Below are 21,827 nucleotides of genomic sequence, written 5' to 3' on the forward strand. Positions count from 1 at the left end.
GTCAGTTTATCTAATCTGTACATATTTAAAGGTTTGGGAAAGGGAAAATCCTTCCCATATGCTCAAAAACAAAGAGATTGGAAGGGGTTTCAGTCCAAAAAAACATTGCATCCAAACAGAGTATTCAACATTTGACGCTACAACAGAAATCTAACTAACATATGGTGTGATCTAAAGCATTAGGACAGAAATATGTTTAATTAGCTCCCGGTCTATCAGTCTCAGAAAATCAATGGACTTTTCCGGGATAAAGCGACTCGGCCACAGATTCTTGAATCTGCTGAACGTGTGTGTTTCACCTTCAGAGGAGAAGATCCAGAGGGAAAAAAAGCCAGAGAAAAGGAAAAATAAGTTATAAGTAATGTTATTTTCCAGGCAAAAAGTGGCTCCAGCTTCTTTTATGAGATTATCCGAGCTTCATTCTCTTGTAGATGTTTAAAAACTAGTGTCAAACCACAAGGATGTAATTGATAAATCAGACAAATGAGTGATAAGGATAATAATACTGATATTAAAACATGTGAAACTAGCAGCCAAGTATTAGATATGAGGAGTGACTTTTTGTTACCATCAATATGACAATTTATATATTTATAACCATTTGTACTTGTTCAGTATGCTATAACCCAGCTAATGCTGAATATAAACACTGAAAAAGGGAAAATATTAGATAGATTGAAGCACAGAAATGAAGTTTAGTGTGTTTCCATCAGCCCATATGGTTCATGACTCTTCATACATATTCCCTCCTTAGTGTAGCATGTGGTGTAAAATGGCTCTGGACCTCTGGGGGGTGCTGTTAGCTTGTCAGCATACCTTTTAATCCCGCGGCTGTAAGTACATATCTAATCATAGCCTCCAGTCTCCAGTTTGTTGCCTCGGGCCCCGCGGTGCAATCAGAGGCCTTTTGTGGCCTCTAAGTACAAATGGCAGCCTGTTGATGTGCAATCATGTCTCACTTTGTAGTTAAAGGGTATGATGAGCACTTACTGCGACCGCGGTGGCGGCGCGGAATTAAAGGCCACCACTGATGTCTGTCTTGTATAATCAACAGCCGAGGACTTGGTGCGGCGCACATTTTTAAAATGACTTTTTGTCACCGTGGGGTCACTGAGGCCACTTCCATCCTGGAAACACATGCCGTATATTCTGCTCTGATGTTGAAGTGTGAAAACTGTTTTAGAGTGAAAACATCGTGGCTACATTTTAGGCATTTTACCGGCACGGAAACATAACTTTATACAATCTATATGATCGTTTTCCCTGATCAAGGCATCATTTCAAGAACTGTATTTTTACAAATGAAACCCCCAAAAGTGACTCTTAACACCGTAGTATATAAGCCAGACCTGTAGGTGGCACTGTAACACTGCCTCAGAAATACACCAACAATACACCAAGTCACTCTGGGACCGGTTTTTGGTTGCCAAACAAAATATTGCTAACTTTACGCAAAACAACTTTCATCACCAAAATGGTGTCTCAAAATGTCGTCAAATTACAAAAACATGTTGCTAACTTTACAGAAAATTACTTTAATCAACAAAATAGGGTGTCAAAATGTCGTAATAACAAAAACATGTTCTAACTTAATGAAAAATGACTTTCATCACCGAATTGGTGTTAAAAAAAATAGTAAAATTACAAAAACGTCTCACTAACTTTACAAAAAACAACTGTCATCACCAAATTAATGTTTCAAAATGTTGTGATATTATAAAAACATGCTCTAACTTAACAAAAAATTACTTTCATCACCAATTGGTGTCTCAAATGTCGTAATATTAAAAAAACATGTTGCTAACTTTGCTAACTTTACGAAAAATGACTGTCACCAACAAATTAGTGTTTCAAAATGTCGTATTATAACAAAAACATGTTAACTTCACAAAAAAAATTTGGTTAGGTTTACAAAAGATGACTAACCCTAAGAAGAAAAACACACACACAGGAGAAGCAAAGTTTTCCACACTTCCCACCAACATGTGGATTCATTCTGATACGGACCTGAAACTTTCCTCTGTATGCTGTTTATTTTCATCTGAAAATGCCATTTTCCAGATTAAACGGTGGTAGAACGTGACTGTGGCCTAGATTAAACAGGAGGTTGTCAAAAGTGCTAAAAGTTTGCAGCAGCAGCAGTCGTTGTTATTCTGGTGCTAGTTGGAGTTTGGGCAGCAATCATCACAATAGCTGTCATTCCCAAACCTGCAGACAAAGCAGCTTTGCCTGTATCTCTCTGGACAACGTGCCCACCTGCACTTTTCCTGCGCTCGGCCCAGAATAGATTTTTTAATCAACATCCCATTGTGGGCTTCAGCCCCGTGTCTCGCAGTGATATATCTCAGACCGTGGCGTTTCCCTCCGCCTCGTCTACCTCCTCCTGCGCTGATCCCTCCTTTTCCACTGGAGCCTATGAAAGAGGGAGTTTGACACTCGGGCTATCAATTACCTGCTCCATCTCAGCCCCGGCCTGGAGCCCAAATACTCCGACATCCTCGCGGCTCTGAATACTAAGTTACTCTACAGAGGCGAGCCAGTGCAGGCTGAGCTGATGGTAAAAACCCCCGAGGGCGGAGGATACATTACATCTTTCTCCTGCTTTGTCATTTTCTACAATGCCTCTCTGCCTTGAGTGGCTCTCTGGGTAGAAGCCCAGCCTGTCAGAATCACTTATTTCATTCAGCGTAAGAAAAATTAGGACGTGCGGCTTGAAAAGAATCAGCGAAGAGATGCTAAATGGCAAAGAAGAATGGGCGGAAGGGTTGTGAATACAGTATTTCTTAAAGTAGATACACCAAGACTCTGTCTCTCTCAGGACTTGTTACTTTCTCCCACTTTCTAGTTGGACCACGTGAACCTAACATATTCCTTGATATTCCTGAGATTCCAGGGCACTAATTAGGCAGGTTTGCATCATTCCCAGGAGGACGTTTCAACGGATGAGCTGACAAGGAGGAGCGGCAAATTCAATCAGGGCTCTGCAATCAGGTTTTCAAAGTTCTTAAAATCGGGGGGAGCTTTTGTTATTAGGTCAATTATAGCATCTAACTCTGTTCAGCTGTTGATTGGCACCGAATATAATTAAAGTTATGAGCGACTATGTTTGATAAGTATCGCGCTAGACGCTAATGCTAAATCCAATTATGACTACGGAAATTTAAGGAGCACAAATGGATTCAACTGCCAAGTTGTGTTTGCTCCGTCAACGTCAAAGTCATGAGTAAAAAACTATTTTCAAGTCTTCCAGAGTTAGCATGACATTGTGTGTTAGCTAGCCGCTAGTTAGAGTTACATTAGCAAACGTTCGACGGCTCAGTTTTAAATGTTGAAAATGATGAGTTCATTTAGAATGAGAAAGTACATTTTCTATAGTTGCAGTGCTAAATGCTAAAGTTAGTGGTTAGTTACAGCTAATGCTAACGCTACAGTTTAATTTTCAAGCATCATCACTGTTGTTTTAATCATCAAAACAACATAAAATGTCATTCATTTCCACTGTAAAACAACATTTAATTGAATGTGCAGAACAAAGACTCTGAAGTAAACATTTTTCTGAGGAGTTTGAGTTCCATCGCTAATGTCGGGTCTTCTTAGACGCAGCGTGACGTCCATTTTGGACATTACGGTCCCATTCAGAATCAAATTGACTATAAATGATGAACGAGTGGTCCATATTTACCAGGTAACGTCTGATTGACTTTAATTGACTGTAGTGTCAAAGTTGGAGGATCAATGGTAACAAGTAGTAAATGCTAAGCCAAACAAATCAGTTTTAACATTTTATATCGCACGTCTCCATAGAAACGGCCCAGCGTAGCTACAGTAGATGGAGGATTCTACAAATTGTTGAGGGCAGTATGAAAGACATAGCAGGTTTTTGAAAAATCAAACATGAACTTCTACATTGTCGTGTATGAAATTCACTTTGAACTGGTCTTTTTTTATATGACCCAGCAGTGGTTCTCTTGGACTCATACAACCCGAGGAGAATGACAGGTCCCGCCAGCAAACAAGCACTAGTTCTGGCAATTTTCAAGATTGCCGTCTCTCCGCCGGTGATGACTGGCCTCCCGACTATTGATCAACTGTTCAATTCACTTTAGCAACTCATCGCACAAAGCGCCTCTTTGGTGAGCATCAGTCGTCTGCTCCTTTCAGAGTGCGTCAGCTGTGGTGCAGACACGGCGTCCACTTCTGTGGAGCGGAGCCAACCGTCGGTTCGAGTCAATTAACTCCATCACTGCTGCCTGGCGCTGGTTCAAAGAGGACAGGCGTACAGAAGTGTGTCCCGGGATTCAGCTAGGTTTCTTTTTTATTTTTGCTCTGGTTGAAGTTTGCCTCAATCTGCCCATGTGGGATTTTCCTCCTTTGAATTCAAAGCTCTTTGAAACGGAGGCACCAGGTGCAGCGAGAGGAACAGTCGTTCAAAAAGCTCTACGCTCTACATTTCTTCATAATATGTACGATTATTAGAAGAACAAAATCATTATATGGGCTATGATATGAATCAGGGAAGATACTTTATATTGTGGAACAATTGGCTAACACCATTTTCTTTTAGGTTGCTTGTTATCTATATGGCATGTTTCCTTAAAAAGAAAGGAATATATTATCTTATGAATTTGGAACACTAACCGGTAGCCTCATTATAGGGATCGTTCAGGGTTATTTTAAGTCACTGTCACTGTTCCCGGGAAAATAACCTGAGACATAAACTGAACAGCAGGTGTCAGTGTACATACTCATTTATTTACAATCAGGTCACGATTCTCCACAAGACAGTTCAGGAGTGGATTTCCTTTAAGAAAAATCCCAAGAAATTGAATAAATACAATGAATACTGGGGAAATTGTAGCCATTTAACAAAAGTGAATTAAAAACTCACCAACTAAAGTCTACAACTTCTATTCACTGCTTTATTCAAACATTAGAAAATCATATAATACATGTTCCTGGTCTCTCTTTCTCTCCTCTGTCCCCCATTTTTCCCCTTTCACCACAACCTGTCTAGGCTGATTTCTGCATGCAAGCTGAACCGACATCCGCCACAAGACTCAAACCCGAACAATTACTGAACTGTGTATCACTTAAAAAAAAAAACTTGTGCGTAAAATGTGCGTTAATCCAACATTTAGCAAAGGAAATGTCTAAAATCTCACTGCTGAAAGCCGGCAATCGTGAGCCAAATCACAACACGTTTAAGATTCTGTGAACAAATCTTTTAAATCCACTGATTCTAATGATTCAGTTACACCGAAAACAACTTTGATTGTAATTGTCACAACAACACAAAACCTCATAAATACACGTTCATGTTTTACAGCATCACTGACCTTTCCGATATACAGCGGTTCCAGTCCGGTGTACTCCTCCAGGACGAAGAACTGGTTCCAAACCCAGCCTCGTTTCACCCTCTGGAGCAGAGCGGTGCTGCCCGCGTTGTCCCGCTCGCTTGTATTACCCAGAATGCTGTGAGGCAGGAGGGTCAACGTGCACAGAACCACGGGGAGCAAAGTCCTGGCGACCACTCCAAGATGCAATTGGTCCCTCATTGTGAAGCTCTGAGTAGTTTCTTTGGAAAGAGAGCAGTTTTCTTTTTCTCCTTCTTCCTCTGGCTGATGTCCTAGAAGAAAAAGAAAAAAGAAGAGACGAGTCTCAGTTTTCTGTCCATTTGGACACCATCACCCCGTCTTGTCTCGCACTGCAGGAGACCTGCACAGATGCTCGGCCACTGGGTTTTCGCTGAGCTGTAATGAGCTGCATCTCCTCACAGGTGAGCGAAGCTGTCGATAAGGTCACATGGAAGACGAGAGGATGAAATATGACGGGAGAAGAAGACGAGGCCAGCGAGGTGAAGTCTGTTCACCTGCTTTCATAAGAATTTTCATTTCTCCACACGTCCAACCCAGAAATAAAAACTTTTTTTGACTTCTTGTCGGATTCCTCCGTGAACATGATTCAACAGCAGATATTACAAATAAACATTAAAGCCTCATTTATAAGCCTACGCGTTTGTTTTCTGCTCCCATTTTCTGTCGTTTGCTTCATTACGAGGGTGAAAAATCAAACGAGGGCGAAACACGAAAGTTGCTTCCTGACTTAATCTGTGGATAATTTCAGGAGAAATGAGTCTGGACATTTTCCGAAAAGTTTGCCTTCCACAAACAACAACAGCAGCAGGAGACCGTCTGAGTCAGACGTGATCACAACAGGACTCGTTTACTGTGAATTATCCTCAGGTTTTCTCCTGCAGCATTGTCACAAAACCTCACATTATCCACTTTCTCCTTTTATATATATATTTAGACCATCTCCAGAGACTGTGTGGACTCCAGCACACGTCTGAAAACCACTCGAGCGTTTGCTTTTTTGCTCACAGCTGACAGTAAATGGTAAACAGTCTGTATTTACGTGTGATTGATTCTTTATTTACTTGTCACACACACAAAGTTACCCCAAAAAGCCACTGATTCATGAGACGGGGGGAAGTTACAGAAGCAGCGGTTTGTCTGATAGTTCTTTAAAAAAGTTACAGATTATTTTTACATCTCGGCGCTAAACAAATTATTCTTCCGCGCCTCGCAGACATTTTACGTGACATAGAAATCTGGAGTGACTTTAAATCTGCTGTTCTTCAACGTTCCTGAACATAAAGCAGTTTTACTGGACTCAAAGTGCTTTTTATGACGGTTTTACCACTTCTTCTATCACACATGGTCCCAAAGGTCTGAAGAAACGTCTTGGATGACGAGTGAAACCTCCTAAAAAGTCCACTTGATGTTGGATGAATGGGAATCTGCACACTCATCATTCTCACCCATTCACGTGCTTCTCTAACAAGTCACGGCGTCTCCCATAAGAATCCAAATTCCCAATTTTTCCGGTTATTTACGCTTTGGCCGGTGCCGTGTTGAGAACTTGAAAGATAAATTTTTTTTTTTTTTGAGGGGATTAACATGCATAAAAGCTCTTGAAACTTAGCATAGAGGTCAGGTCTGGCGAAAATGTGATATTGGCATAGTTCCCGGACCCGTGCGTTGCTCAAGGGCTCTACAGCTCAAAATGTAGTTCCACCAAATTACCCCAAACTTGGTGGGAAGATGTTATAGACCAAGATGGACAAAAAAGTCGACAGAAACTGTGGCCTCAACTCAACAGGAAGTCAGCCATTTGGAATTTTGGCGATTTGCACTCTACGTAAATGAGTTACACACATCAAAGGCGAAAAGCTGTGGAAAGGTTTTGCGGATTCAAAAGTGAGGTCAGGGAACTGCTGCAGGGACGCGAGGGCCCTGTAATGGCTGCGTGCAGTCCTAATTTTATCATCTATTTTTCTTTAAATGGGGTCAAAATTTACAAAACTGACATGATGTTCCTTTGAAGAAGAGGTGAAACTAGTGATTGAGACCATTTACTGTTCAGGACAATGTTTACTAACATAAGTCTTAAATTAGACTCCCTAAATTGTCCCCTGGTGGTTAATCAGTATATTTTCACTTCCTATTCGGAAGGAACCTAAAAGGCAGATGCAACTTATTTTAAAAATGAATCATAGTAATCTGGACGTGCTGCTTCAGCTTTAGGAGAAAAACTAATTTCCTGACGTCAAAGAACAACACGACATTTCGTTTGTTGCCAAAATTCCAGAAACATGCTGAAAACTTTTTAATGAAAACCTGAAGTTACTTTGTTTTCGCGAGCCTGGAGGAAAAGTGTGCACTTTGCTCCACCTCGACACGATCAGGTATTTCACAGCCAAGTGACTGATTCCCTTCTCACTTCCTGTAAAAGGCTCTGGGGCTGAGATGTTCTGATGATTGTTGTGTTTCTGTTAACACTGCTGCTCACTTTGACTCACGCCGTGTTCCACAAGTTTCCCCTCAGCACTGAGACTGAGCTCATTACAGGTGCATGTTTTCCCCCCTCAGTCTCTGAGGGTCCTGACGGTGCTGGTGATTGCCTGAATCCTTGTCTGAGTCCTTCTTCTTTAGGTTCAAGAGCCAAAAACACTGTTCTCTGAACACATTAGTGAGGTGGAACACATGTAGAGGACAGAACTTTAGGTTAAGGAATCAACCTCGGTTCTCTGAAACATGAGTGAAGTGACACAGATGTTAAAAGAGAACTTTACGTTAAGGATAAAACCCTGGTTCCCTGAAACAAATGCTGAAAGAGAACTATAGGTTAAGGAACAAACCCCTGGTTCTCTGAAACATGTTGAAAGAGAACTTAAGAAGGTTTAAACCCCATAACGGTCGAGAGTTAAGTTAAGTTAAAGGATCGAACCCTGGTTCTCTGAAACATGACTGTGGAAAAATGATTGTTGAAAGAGAACTTTAGGTTAAGGAACTAACCCTTCTGTGAGTTCTGTGAAACAAGTGTAAAACAGTGTGATATTGTTGTACTATAGAGAGTAGAGTAATTGTTTCAGAAGGTTCTGCAGACTCACCTGAGGGGGGCGCTAAAGTGTGCGTGAGGTAAACAAAACAGAGCTAGCAGTTTGTTTTGTTTAGTTTTTTTTTAGCGACAGAACTTACATACTAGAGCTTTAACACCGACAGTTAACGTGTCTGTCTCAGAGAAATGCAGGAATGCGTTGTCCAGCGTGGACGAGGACGCGTCCTCTGAGACGCGGTGTTAAAACCAGACTGCACCTGCTCGCTCGCCCCCGATTTAACCAGTAAAAAAAGAAAAAAAAAGAGACAAAAAGAGTGAAATAAAAGTTTTAGTTTCAGCAGAAGACGACGTCCACAGGAGGACGTGGACAAAAAAACAGAGACCGTTTGACTCCATTATGTTTGTAAGAGAGAGACAGACTGAGTTCATCATTGTTGAAGAGGCACAAAAGGCAGTGAAGGGTGGGGGGCGTGCCTCTATTGTCCACAGGAGGCGGGCCCAAGTGTGTGTGTGTTGCATTCCCGCAGCAGAGACCCGGGGAGCCGCAGGGGTCGTTTGACACTTGACCTCTCTGCGGCGCTCTTTTCTCTCCATTCACGGCATTATGAAGTGAAATTAGCTTGCCACTCTCGACTCCGCCCCCTCGCAGGGGTCACGGCCTGCGCCCCCCGAGCATTTTGCTCCATTTTGTCGCAGCTAATGAGGTGACATGTCAGAGATCTCACGCATGTTTCCTACGGATAATGTTAAGGCATTTTCCGCTTGTTTAAAAAAAAAAAAAAAAAAAAGGGGGGCTGAGCGAAGCAGCTGCATGACGAAGGGATGAAGGGATGAGGAGGGTGGAGGACGTGTTTTCCCACTAGACTGAAAAGAAAGTAACACAATTTGATTTGTTGTTTTTTAAAGTTGTTTAAAGACGTGAGTGACAGCAGAGGAGACGGAGCAGCTGCTGACACAAAATGGCCGACCGACGTGTTCCAACCGAGAAATAAACAAACCGCCGTGAGGACGAGTCAGAATATATATGATCGGATTAACTCCGCCTGTTCAGATTAATGAGTTGACAGACTTTAGTCACAGAGAAGGTAAGAAGTGACGGGTATTTCAGAAGACTTTGAAATATAATTTTCCAATATAATAAGTCTCAATACAGAATATTATTGCGATAATTGTAAAAAAAATTATTGTGCAAAAGCTCATTTATGTTACAAAAAATACCAAAAAAGTGACCAGAAGAGTTCCAAAAAATGGTTTTGTTAGGTTGCAAAAATGCCAAAAAATAACGTTAAACGCAACTTAAGTCACCAAAATTTTGTAATTTCCGAAGAATACTGTTTGACTGATGTCACAGAAAATTCTGTCACCAAGTGTTTCACAAAATTGTAACAAATCTTTTTGTGGGTTACACAGAAAAATATATGCTACTAAAAATATCAAAGGATTTGTTATAAGTTGATAAAACATTTACTTGACGTGCAAAAAGTGTTACAAAGTTTTGTAAGTTGCAAAAAGATTTTGTGTAAAAAGATTTTTACAAAATTTTAGAATGATGTGAAAATATCTTTTCTTACAAAAATACACTAAAAGTGTAAAAAAATAATTAATTAAAAACTGACATGCAAAACATGTGGTGTACATTTTTTTTTTCCTAAAATGTTGCAAAAACTTTGTAAAGAGCTTAAAGTAACTTACTTGCACTAAAAAAAAACATACTCTAAAGTAACAAAATTGCTTGACCAAAAAACAAAATTTCATAGTGTTCACAAAAATATTTTAGCTTCTTTAAATGTCAACACTGTTGCTGATATTTTGGTCACAAAAACAAGATTTCCCTTTTGTTTTTACAAAAAAATCAGCAGGAATGGAAACATTTCCCCAAGTTTTAACAGTTGATTGATTGATAAACGATAAAAATAAGCATTAGTTCGGCTCACACTCACTCAGAGTGAGGTCAGAGTGAGGCTCAGTGTGTGTGTGTGGTACGTCCGTGTGCTTACATGCTATGTGGAGCATTATTAAGGTGTTGATTTCACAGTGGTCGTGTCTCCACTCAGTCCCCGCTCTTAAAGCGACGGCCTCCCACACTGTGGACAAACGGGGGGTGGAGCCGTGAAGCAGCGTCTCCTCCCTCCACGGCAGAGGGAAAAAAAATGTCACGGCCAATTTGTTAACCACAATTGATTTTGCACGGTGAAGATGGCGGCGACGCGGCCACACTGAAGGCTCAGGACGACTGTGAGGACGCTTCAGTGTGAGAAAATAACTTTCAGGAAGTCAAGTGTGAAAAAGGAAATCATTTAAAAATGCAGGTTTTTTTCTACTTTTGGCTCAAATGAGCCACATTCATCAATTAAAAATGGGGCTTTAATAGTCCAATATGCAACTTTAAGCATCATCTCACTGTCTGACGGTGAGATTTATCTTTGTCTTCTAATGTCTCATGTTGTCTTTGAGGGTCTTTGTCTGACTGGAAACACAAGTTTGTAAACCACACCAAAATCCCAAATCTCATACTATAACACTATAATCCCAATGGTTACCATATAATCTCATACTATAACACCATAATCCCAATGGTTACCATATAATCTCATACTATAACACTATAACCCCAGTGGTTACATTATAATCCCATACTATAACACTATAATCCCAATGATTACATTATAATCCATTACTATAACACTATAATCCCAATGGTTACATTATAATCTCATACTATAACACTATAATCCTCAATTGTTACAATATAATCTCATACTATAACATTATAATCTTATACTACAATACTATAACCCCAATTCTTACATTATAATCTCATACTAAAACACCATAATCCCAATGGACAGAATTGGAAATGGCGTTCAATGACCTTCCGTTGTCGTGCAACTGTTGTCAAGACATTTAACGAAGTAAACGTCTTCACATGTCTGCATGCAAATGATGACACAGAACTCAGACTGTGCTGCTTCACAAAGGTTTACTGCTGTATGTGTATGAACACACGGTGTGTGTGTGTGTGCGTGTACACACGTTGTGTGTGTGTGTGTGTGTATGTACACGCGTTGTGTGTATGTGCGCCTGCAGCAAACTCCCAGTGTCCTCAGCGAGTGATGGCAGCCATCAAAGACAGAGTCAGACTCAGGGAGGTGGACACACACACACACACACACACATGCTGTGCATCATGTTCACACACAAACACAAACAAGTGTGTGATGTAGAGTGTGTGTGTGTGTGTCTGGTCTCTGTAACCCCACTGTCCCTCAGGATGGAGACGCTGACTTTGAACCTGCTCTCTAATTGCGAGCGAGCCGCCCTCGGTGTCCCGCTGCCGCCGTGCAGCATCCCCGTCCCCGCGGCTCATTTAGCCTCTGTGAGGTGTTTTTAATTACTGTGGTGTCCCTTCACTGTTTTGTGTCCCTTCACTGTTTTGTGTCCCAGCTGAGTCTATGAAGTCTCTGAAGTCTCTTCAACCCTGTGATTTTCTCTCACACAGATTTGAAGATTTTTCTCTTTTTATCAGATAGAAAGTCTTCTGCTGTCTCTGAATGTCGTCTTTTATCTTAGAATGTCGTCATCTGTCATAAAAGAAAATCTTATTTCGTCTTCTGTCATATGTCTCAACTTGAGTTGTCTTCGTCTGTGTTGCAATGTCTTCTTTTGTCTTATAATGTCCTTTGCTGTCTTTAAATGTCTTCTTCCTTCTCTTTATCGGTCTTCTCTGTTCTTGAAATATCTTAGTGTGTCTTATTGTAGAACTTTCTAGCAGGCAAAGCTATTTATCTTTTATTCTATTTATCTGTTCATTGTTGTAATTGCTATCAAAGCACCGTTACCTTTAAAGTGCCTTTAAGGTGCATTGTCAAAGCCATCTTTTGTTATATATTACCTTCGTATGTGCTTTGTAAGTGGCTTCGTAAATCTATCTATCATCAGAACCTGTACGACTTGTCGGTTTTACAACCTGACTGACTGTCTAACTGACTGTAGTTAGTAGCTAACAAACTGCTAACTGACTAACTTCAAACTACTGATCGTCTCACTACCAACTAACTGCTATTTAACTGTGTGTGTGGAATAAACCTTCAGAAAGACAGTCGAGTTGTACCTGCCGTACTTGTTCTGGTTACCCTTTCCAGAAGGGAGTATTGAGCTGAAAGGATCAGCCAGCAGAAATCTGGACACTTATGTTGTCTCAAAATGTCCTATTCTGGGGGGTTTTCTGTCCATGTTTTTGTCGAAAATCACCTCTGTTCTTATTCTGTCCTCTGTTGTCTTCTTTCATCTTAAAATGTGTTTCTGTCTTGATCTGTCTGCTTCTGTGTTAAAATGTCTTATTGTTTTGTCTTAAAATGTCCATATGCTGTAGATTTACTCTTGTTGATGCTGATTCTATCTCGTTTTGTCTTAAAATGTCTTAAAATGTCTCAAAATGTCTTATGTTGTCTTTAACGGTTCTTTTCATATCTTAAAATTGTAATATTTTGGATTCAAACGTCTTGAAATGTCTACTTTTGTCTTCATTTTCTTTGTCCTAAAATGTCCTCCCTCTTCTTCAAATATCTTATTCTGTCTCGTGTTGTCTTCTTTCTCGTCTCATTCTGTCTTTATGTCTCATCCTTTATTGACTCACCTCTTGTTTTTAAATGAAAATAAACTTGATTTGTTACTTGTTACCTTTTTTAAATTAAACTAAAATCCCTGTGTCCTCTCCTGTCCTCTCCCGTCCTCGTCATTTAAGGACAAATGAAATCACACACACTTCATTCATCTCGGTCGCTGGTGCAGGGAGACAATGTCACCCCTCGTCAACGTCAGCCGCAGAAAAGTACAATCGTTTCAAATTAAAACTCCGGGCTCATAATCTCTTTTCTTTTCCGCCTCTGAAGGAGAAAACTGTCGTTTTTTCCCCCCATCACCACGTGGCCGCGGCACGAGGCTCCGCCCCCTCTTTTATCAAACTCACTTTCACTCATCGAGCCGTGAGACCTGACGAAAGCTGCGATCAGGTTTCAGAGAGTCGTCTCAGTGAGACAGGACACGAGAGGACACGAGAGGACACAGCCACTTCATGCTCTCCAGAAACACGAAGTCTGAACTCTGACAAAGCACCACAGAGACCTGCAGAGAATCACAGTCCTCACTCTGAGCTCGTAAAAAGAACTGCAAGCTTCACTGTGACCTACTTTTCAAACATCCACACAATGAACGAGTGACATTTTCACTCATGGATTAATTAATCACATAGATTATTATTGATTTGATTTCTTTGAGTGGTGGAGTGGCTCTGTGGTTAAGACCGGTACCCTGTATGCGAAAGACATCATGGTCGCAATGGTCGCAAGTTCCACTTCACCCCTGGCTGATTGTACTTAATTCCATTGTCCATTCCAAGTCGCTTTGGATAAAAGCGTCTGCTAAATGACGTGTAATGTTTGAAATTATCAGAGTTGTTCTAACTTTGTTTCATCACATTCCTCAGAAACAACTGTAATTCATTCAGTTATAATGTAAGACATCAGTCGTTAGTCTTAATTTCTTCCTGAAAAGTCACAGTTTATCTGGAGTCATCTTTTTATATCCTAATATGTCATCTTTTGTCTTACATTTTCCTTTTCTGTCCTAAAAAAAATGTCTTATTTTATGTTTTTCTGTCATGAAAGGCTCAGCATTCTTTTTTTTTAACTTAGAGTTCATCAAATTCCTCGACATACATCTGTTCAGTTGGAAAAATACTACAAACGCGACCAGAGTTGTTGTTGATAATTTGACATAAATGTTGTCGTTTCATTCGCGTTTTGACTGAAAAATAAGTTTATGTTTATGCTAAAAACATCTGTTGAACACAGTTCGTTTGGCAGGTTTTAAAGTCAGCAGGTGTCTTAAACCATAAACACAGAAATATGAATATTAGAGCTAAATATGAGGTTTGTGAGTGAGTGAGTGAGTGAAAATGTAACATTTCAATCATGTCTTTCATGACAAATCCCCCCCCCCCCCAAAAAAGCCTCCTCACTTTCCCCCATTGCCACTTTTAAAAGTACATATTTAAAGATGTGAATTACCTTATTCCTTCTCAACTCGTTGTCTCCTCTGCCTCCGTCCGTCTTCGTCTAAATCCCCCTTGTAAAAGTTGTTTTGCCTGCAGAGCGTCAACTCTCCCTGAAGTCACCTTCAGTCCACACTCGCTCTCTGTCCTCTTTGTAAAAAGTTTCTCTTCAACTGTTCACTGCTGTATAAACACATATCTATATATATACATATATATATAAACACACATATGTATATAAACGTGTGTCCTGGTGCTGCTGCCTGTGCTCTGTCACAGTTTGTCTGCACACTCTCACTCCTGCTGCTGCTGCTGCTACTGCTGCTGCTGACACAATCACACTAAAGGACCAATTGTCCATGTCTTTACAATCAGTGGCACAGCCTCCGCCTCCTCCTCCTCATCCTCCTCCTCCTCCGGAGCTCCAGTGTAATCCAGCAATCTACAAACTCCAGCATGGGAAGGAGCAGCGGACAGGGAAAAGAAAGGAGGAGGAGGAGGAGGTAGATTAACAGGACGGGGTGAAATAATGGTGAGGGGGGTTGAAAACCATGAGGAATGAGGCCACAACCACATCCATAGAGTTAGAGTTCTTTGTTCCCGACTGAAAATAAATCAGAAATAATCTGTGTCCAGACCAGTTTTTGTTTAAAAATCCTCACATTCCAGACATTTGAAAAAAGCTGCTCGCTCTATTTCAGTTAGAAAACACCACTGCTGTGTTTTTTTACTCTCTGCAACTTCAAGAAAGCACAGAATAATCTCATAAAGAAGGCCACCGTATACATCCCTGACACACTTTTTAAGCAATCGGATTAAGCAATCTGCAGTTTCTCCACTAGATGTCACTAATTCTCACACACTGGACCTGGACTGATTAACATGAACGTAATTCACATGAACGCAACTCACATGAACGTAACATGAACGTAACTCACATGAACGTAACATGAACGTAACTCACATGAACGTAATTCACATGAACGTAATTCACATGAACATAACTCACATGAACGTAACTCAGGGGTCTCAAACTCAATTTGCCTGGGGGCCGCATGAGTTAGAGTCTGGGTGAGGCTCGGCCGCATCAAGTAAGTACGCAAAAAAAGAAAAAAGTACAACTGTCCAGTCTTCTCAATCTTTATTAATAACGGTTCAGAACATGAACATTGCTTCAGAACATTGGCTTAACTGGTACTACTTCTGCTTCCTTTACTATACCTACTGCTCCATGCAGATGAGACCCTCAGTATAGCTTGAAGATGCTCATATTCTTTCCACTAGATGTCACTTCGGGACCACGTTTCAATCAAGTGGCTAAGTTTGCTAACTCACGCTGGCTAACTTCTCTACGAGCACCACTGGAAGCTGTCATGAGCCTGAACCCATAAGCGGGTGGAGAGACTGCAGCTCTACGGGCGTGGCGGGCCAGCGCAGCCGCTGAGGATGAGTGGATTTCAGCGACTCTTGCGTGTGTTGCTGGGCGATGACATAGCCAGTGTATAAGCGAAAACAGAATCACATATAGGCAGCTATAGTAACTTCACAACAGCTGAGACTTTGTGATATAGATGTGTGTGTGTGTGTGTGTGTGTGTGTTTATCTGCTTTTGAATCAGCAGATGCTCTGGTATGCAGCTTTTTTCTCTCCCTCTTGCGCCGCTCTTTGTTATTGCCACTGCGGGCCGCAGATACATTAAACTTTGATATCAAGTGGGGGGCCACAAAATATCGTCCCGTGGGCCGCAATTGGCCCCCGGGCCGCGTGTCTGAGACTACTGACGTAACTCATATGAACGTTACTCACATGAACGTAACTTATATGAACATGAACGTAACTAACATGAACATTAATGTAACTCACATGAACATGAAAGTAACTAATATGAACATGAATGTAACTAACATGAACATTAATGTAACTCACATGAACATGAACGTAATTTATATGAACATGAACGTAACTAACATGAACGTAACTTACATGAACGTAACTCACATGAATGTAACTAACATGAACGTAACTCACATGAATGTAACTAACATGAACGTAACTCACATGAATGTAACTAACATGAACGTAACTAACATGAACGTAACTCACATGAACGTAACTAACATGAACGTAACTAACATGAATTTTGTCTTTGAGTGTCCACACAAAGAATGCAAAACCAGCATGTGTGTGTGTGTGTGTGTGTGTGTGTGTGCCCCTGTTTTGCTTGACCAGTGAAGTAGAAAACGCAAAAGGAAGAAGGATGTTTAAAAAACAACAAATCCATCTCTCTGCTCTGGTCGATTGATGCATTTTAAGGAGTTCTGTGCACATTCCACTTCCTGCCCACTCACATTCAAAGCAATTAGTTTCCCAAATTGACAAAAAAATAAATAAGAAGGGTCTGAAAAATTGCGCCAATACACATCAGAAAAAAAACTGCAGGGAAAGATTAGCCGCGGTCACGCAGATCTGATCCCCGACTTTAGCACCGAGTGAGAAAAATAGCATGTGTCTCATTCTGAGCAATCATGGAATTAATGCAGCAAAATAATAAAGGTTCATTTTCTCAGAAGTCCTGAGGAGCGAAGGAGCTGGAAAAATAAAATCATATTATTGTGAATGTAGTCGACCGTGTTTGAGCAGAAATGAGAATATAATACACAAAAACAAGAAGTGGTTCCGGGTTCCTGAACAGGGTTAATTTATTTATTTAGTGAAGTGTGAGTGGTTTCCATTTTGTATTCACACCCTGTTCCTTCATCTATGACTTATAACCCATTCAAAATGATCAAAAACCTCTTCAATCCCCATTTTAACTGGCTTTGACCAGTGGGATTAGCACTCGCACGCAGGTCAAATGACTCTGCAGTACAGGTGGATTTTTATCATCTTCGTCCAAAACCCATTGAAAGCTGAGGTTAAATGGGTTTTTCAGTATAAATTGAAGTCTAAAGTATAAATAAATCCTTGTATCAGCTGCACTGAAGAAATAAAATCATGTAGGAAATCATGAAAATTCTCGACCCAGTGGTTCAATTTTTACTATTTTGTTATATGTTGCTGCCTCCATATTCAACATTTATTACATTTTAATACATAATAAATGTATTAAAACGTATTTTTATGCATGTTATTTACAACATGTGTGCATAGATTGTGCAACAAAAGGTTGGAAAAATTCTGTTAAATTGTTTGGGGACCCCAAAAAAATCTAATGGGACCATCTTTGGTCCTGACCCAGTGTTTGGGAACCTCTCCTTTATCCTACACCCTTTTGAACACTGAATGTTTATTATTTTATTCTTTAGTTGAAGAATAACTTTGCTATTATATACATTTTGAAATATTTTGCCGCCTATATATTTAACTTAATTTATTATTAAAACTTAATGTTATGCATGTTATTTACGACACGTGTGCATAGATTTCTAAATAAAAGGTTCTGCAAAATTGTTTGGGGACCCCAAAAAACTCTTGCTTGAACCATCTTCAGTACCGACCCAGTGTTGGAACCTCTTCATATTTTGCTACCTATATGTTTAACTTTATTGTTATTAAAAGTTCACATTTTCTTTTTATTTAAAATAAAAACGATGGAAAAATTCCATAAAATAGTTTGGGGACCCTAAAAATGTTTATAAATGTGACCCATTCTTGGTCCCGACCCAATGTTTGGGAAACTCTACTTTATTATCTTTATTCTTTATTTGAAGATTAACTTTGCTATTATCTATATTTTGACATATTTTGCTGCCTATATATATATATTTAACTTTAGCATTAAAAGTTCTTATTTACAACACGTGTGCATAGATTTTTGAAGAAAAGGTTTCAAACGTAGCAAACACAAGCCGACAGAGAAAGTTTTGACTCTTCTCTTCTCCGTCGTCCAACGGGACAAATTTGCTCGTTTTCCCCTCTCACTCTCTCTCTCCCTCTCTCCCTCTCTCACTCTCTCTCTCTCTCTCTCCACTCGACGGCCCTTTGACTCTCCTTAATCTTCCTGACAGAGTAATTTGGTGTGTGTTGTGTGTGTGTGTGTGTTGTGCGGCTCTAAAAATACAGATGAAGGCTGTTGTCAGCCGCCGAGCCAGATGGTCAAAAGGTTGTACTTCTCTATCGGTTCAATACGGGTTCTTTCTTCACTCTCAGCCTCTCTGTCCCTTTCAATATGTCTTCTTTCTCATTTGGCAGGTCATTCTTCTTCGCCGCTGTCCTCCCCTCTGTCTTTGTCTCTTTGAAGACCTGACTGGTTAGCGCCTCAGCCAATCTGTCAGCAAACGCTTGACTGGATGGCGAGCGAGACAGAGAGAGTGAGAACTCTCTTTCTTTGTTAGGACGGGTCAAAAAAAAAGAGAGGGTGGCATTCACAACACCTTCCATCACCGCGGCGTGGCGCGGCGTCATAATTGGCAGAACAAATTGAACGCGTAGAGCTTAAGGAAGGTTGCTAACGTCTGTTTTTTGTGAAAGTGGCAGACGTGTGACGGACAGGCCGCGCCACAAAAGGCTCAGATCCGGCGTAGAAATAGATTGGATACAGTCGTTTTCTGCCTGTTTGCCGGATCTGCTTGATGCCGCGCGACGTAGTGGGGACACGGTGCTTTCACGGTTCCTCGCGGAGCCCGCCCTCCTCTAGAAGGTTCAGAAAAGGCCGTGACTCGTTACCTTAACTTAAGTCTTTCATGAGGGAAGTAGATTTCATGCCTGTTGGGTGTTACATTTCCTCTGTTTAACCATTTAGTCACTCATTCACATTCATGGGGGCGTCCGATTCAGCACCGTTTGCACTAAAAGAAAATCTTCAGTGACCAAGAGTCAAAAATTGGGGCCTGATTTCAGTGAAGAGGAGACTTGATGATTTTCAAGAAAGTAGAATAAGACCTCCTGTGACGTCACCTTCAACTTCTGATGCATGGTCTTAACTTTAAACCTCTGTAAACTTCTCTTCAGCTTTTTATCGTCTCCTCCAGTTTCCTGTATCTGGCGTTTAAGTAGCAACAATAGCACACGTGCACCTGACTCTTAATGAGAATGACGAGCAAAACTTGTGCCCGATTACACGCCGTGTAAAATAGCAACATTGGTGTTGGACGCGCGGCCTTTTCGCCCGTGTTTTACATTTTGTTAAACAGAGGAGAGAATGCAGGATCTGGATCCTGCATAGACACACACACGCACCAAATTTTGCCCAAATCAATGAGTTTTGACTGAGGTACGATTAACTGAAGGTAGATTATTTCAAAATTCAAAATTTACTGGGAGATTTTAGACTTTCCCTTTGCAAAATGTTGGAGATTAGCGCATGTTTTCATGATTTTTTTTTATTTTTTTAAGTCTTTTTAACTTCAATCTACAGTTCGCCATTGTTGGCTTTTTTAATCTTGTGTCGAATGTCGCGCTCGTGACTCATCCAGTGACATTTTAGTATCGGCTCAGCTCGCTTTGAACCTTATGGAAGAGGATTAGGGCCACGCAGGAAAAAAATATTTGAGTTCTGACTTTAACTCAGAATTTTGACTTTAAACTCAGAATTCTTAAAGTCAAAATCCTGACTTTAAAGACAGAACTCAAATATGTTTTTCTTGTGTGGCCCTAATCCTCTTCCGTAGAACCTTGAGCAGAGCAGGTACTAAAAAAGACGTACCAGGTCGAGCCTAGCCGAGTCGTGCTAGAACTGTAAAATGGAAAAATTATCACATAGAAACACTTAAAAATCTTGAGGAAAGTCTGTTATATACACTGTTATAGCTGCAGAAGGGAAACCAGGTCCTGTATATGTATTATCTAAAGCACGTATGAAGCACACTACATTGCCAATGTTCAGTCTGTTTTTATACCTGGAACAAAGTGCAGTCTATGACAGAAAGGTAAAAACCCTGCTGTCGACTTCTTCCTCGTCATGTGGCAGCTTTCAGAGGGAATAACCTAAACAAATTCCACCAGTCTCATTCAATACATCACCGCGAGGAGAGAGCATGAAAGAGAAGGAGCAGAAGAAGAAGAAAGAGGAGGAGGAGATGAGGGCGAAGCGGCAAAGCCGCCGTGTCATCTAAGATAAGACGAGCAGCTCTCTTCCCCATCTGCAGAGATTAGAAAGCGGCGTGGAGCCGAACAAGCTCGAGTACAAAGAGGATCCTCCTGCGCAGCCGAGAGCCTTTTTCACGTCTGACTCTGGCGACAGATCGAAACAAAGGGAAATTAGTGTCTTTGTTGGGGAAGATGAGCTCAAGCGAAGGAGGATTTGTCCGCCGCAAGTTCACAACTGATGCTGTAACCTTTACAGTAATTGGTGGAAAAGACGTTTTCGGGCCTTAAATGGCGAGACATCACAATCGGCACAGGAGGTCAAAGCCGAGGCGTGACATTAACCGCTCGCCCCGGCATCATCTGGCTCTGTGTGCTCTTGTCTCCGACAAGCTGTGTGTCTTTCAAGATCCCGTTTTCCTGCTGACCTTTTCACCGGTGACCCCCCCACCCCCCGCGCTCGTGTCTTAGCTGCTCTACCTCGGCGGGGGTATTGACTTTCACTCGGCGTCGCGGTAAACTTTGTCATCCGTGTGTGCCTCCGCTGCCGAGGCCCCGCGATGACAGGAGGCGGCGTTCTGCTGGGGATAAAAGGCTCCCCGGGCTGTTTGATGCGGGAAGAAGCAGCGTCTTGGTCTTGATGAGCTGACAGAGGCGGAGGAGACACTGGGGCCTCGGAGCAGCAGGACCACAAACCTCAGGAACAGCGTGCCTCTACCCTGATATTTACCCCTCCTTCCTCTGTCATCCCCAATAACCCAGACTCTCCGCTGTGTCCCTGTGACCCTGCTGCAGCTGACATGAAAGAGCAGAGTGACTTTTGAAGTAGAAATGAAGAGGCGGGCGAGCTGTGAGCGCGGGGGGGTCCACATATGTTGTGACTAATGTAAGAAACAAATGCACGCAGAACATGAAATACCTGCATTATGGATGTGTTCTGTCTGCAGTGTTACTCCTGCTACATTATTTACACACAGTGTGCAGGGAGTAAAGGAAAACATGTTCCTGCAAATGAAAAACAACGCCCCCTTCGCAGCAGAAGATGCATTTTTTTTGGGGTAATAAAGACATAAAAAAGTAATTTAAAGGAAAGCCACTTAACAAAAAGCCCACCTAATAAAATATATTATGTTCAGTGATTTATTTCACCATTACACAGCTTTTTTACAACTTGAAAATGAAAGTCTGTAAAACTCTCACTCTCCCACACCAAACCCTACAGAGAAAATCAACATTCTTAGCCCAGGGGTGAAACAGGAGCTGCTGGTCCACTGCTGCCTCCTGTGGTCACTTTGTGTCCCTGCAGTACACATGAACAAAGGATTTCAAACTCCAAAGTCACAGAATAACA

At 41.2% G+C, this 21,827-nt stretch overlaps 1 protein-coding gene across 2 annotated transcripts in view; it reads right to left on the reverse strand.

Moving 5' to 3' along the window:
* LOC131468182 (cadherin-20-like) overlaps positions 1-21,827 on the reverse strand; it is an 87,811-nt gene that overhangs the window by 20,432 nt on the left and 45,552 nt on the right. Inside the window, exons 1-2 of one of the 2 annotated variants that reach the window (XM_058642187.1) lie at positions 14,469-14,761; positions 5,337-5,626 (exon numbers count right to left, since the gene is read on the reverse strand). In XM_058642187.1, coding sequence (XP_058498170.1) covers positions 5,337-5,555 — 219 coding nt within the window. In that variant the 5' untranslated portion in view covers positions 5,556-5,626; positions 14,469-14,761. Of the gene's footprint in view, positions 1-5,336; positions 5,627-14,468; positions 14,762-21,827 lie in introns of those variants that run through there. The other variant, XM_058642178.1, reaches the window with a different exon arrangement.

This window comes from Solea solea, chromosome 1 (assembly GCF_958295425.1).
Source record: "Solea solea chromosome 1, fSolSol10.1, whole genome shotgun sequence".
In the NCBI taxonomy this organism is placed as follows: Eukaryota; Metazoa; Chordata; class Actinopteri; order Pleuronectiformes; family Soleidae; genus Solea; species Solea solea.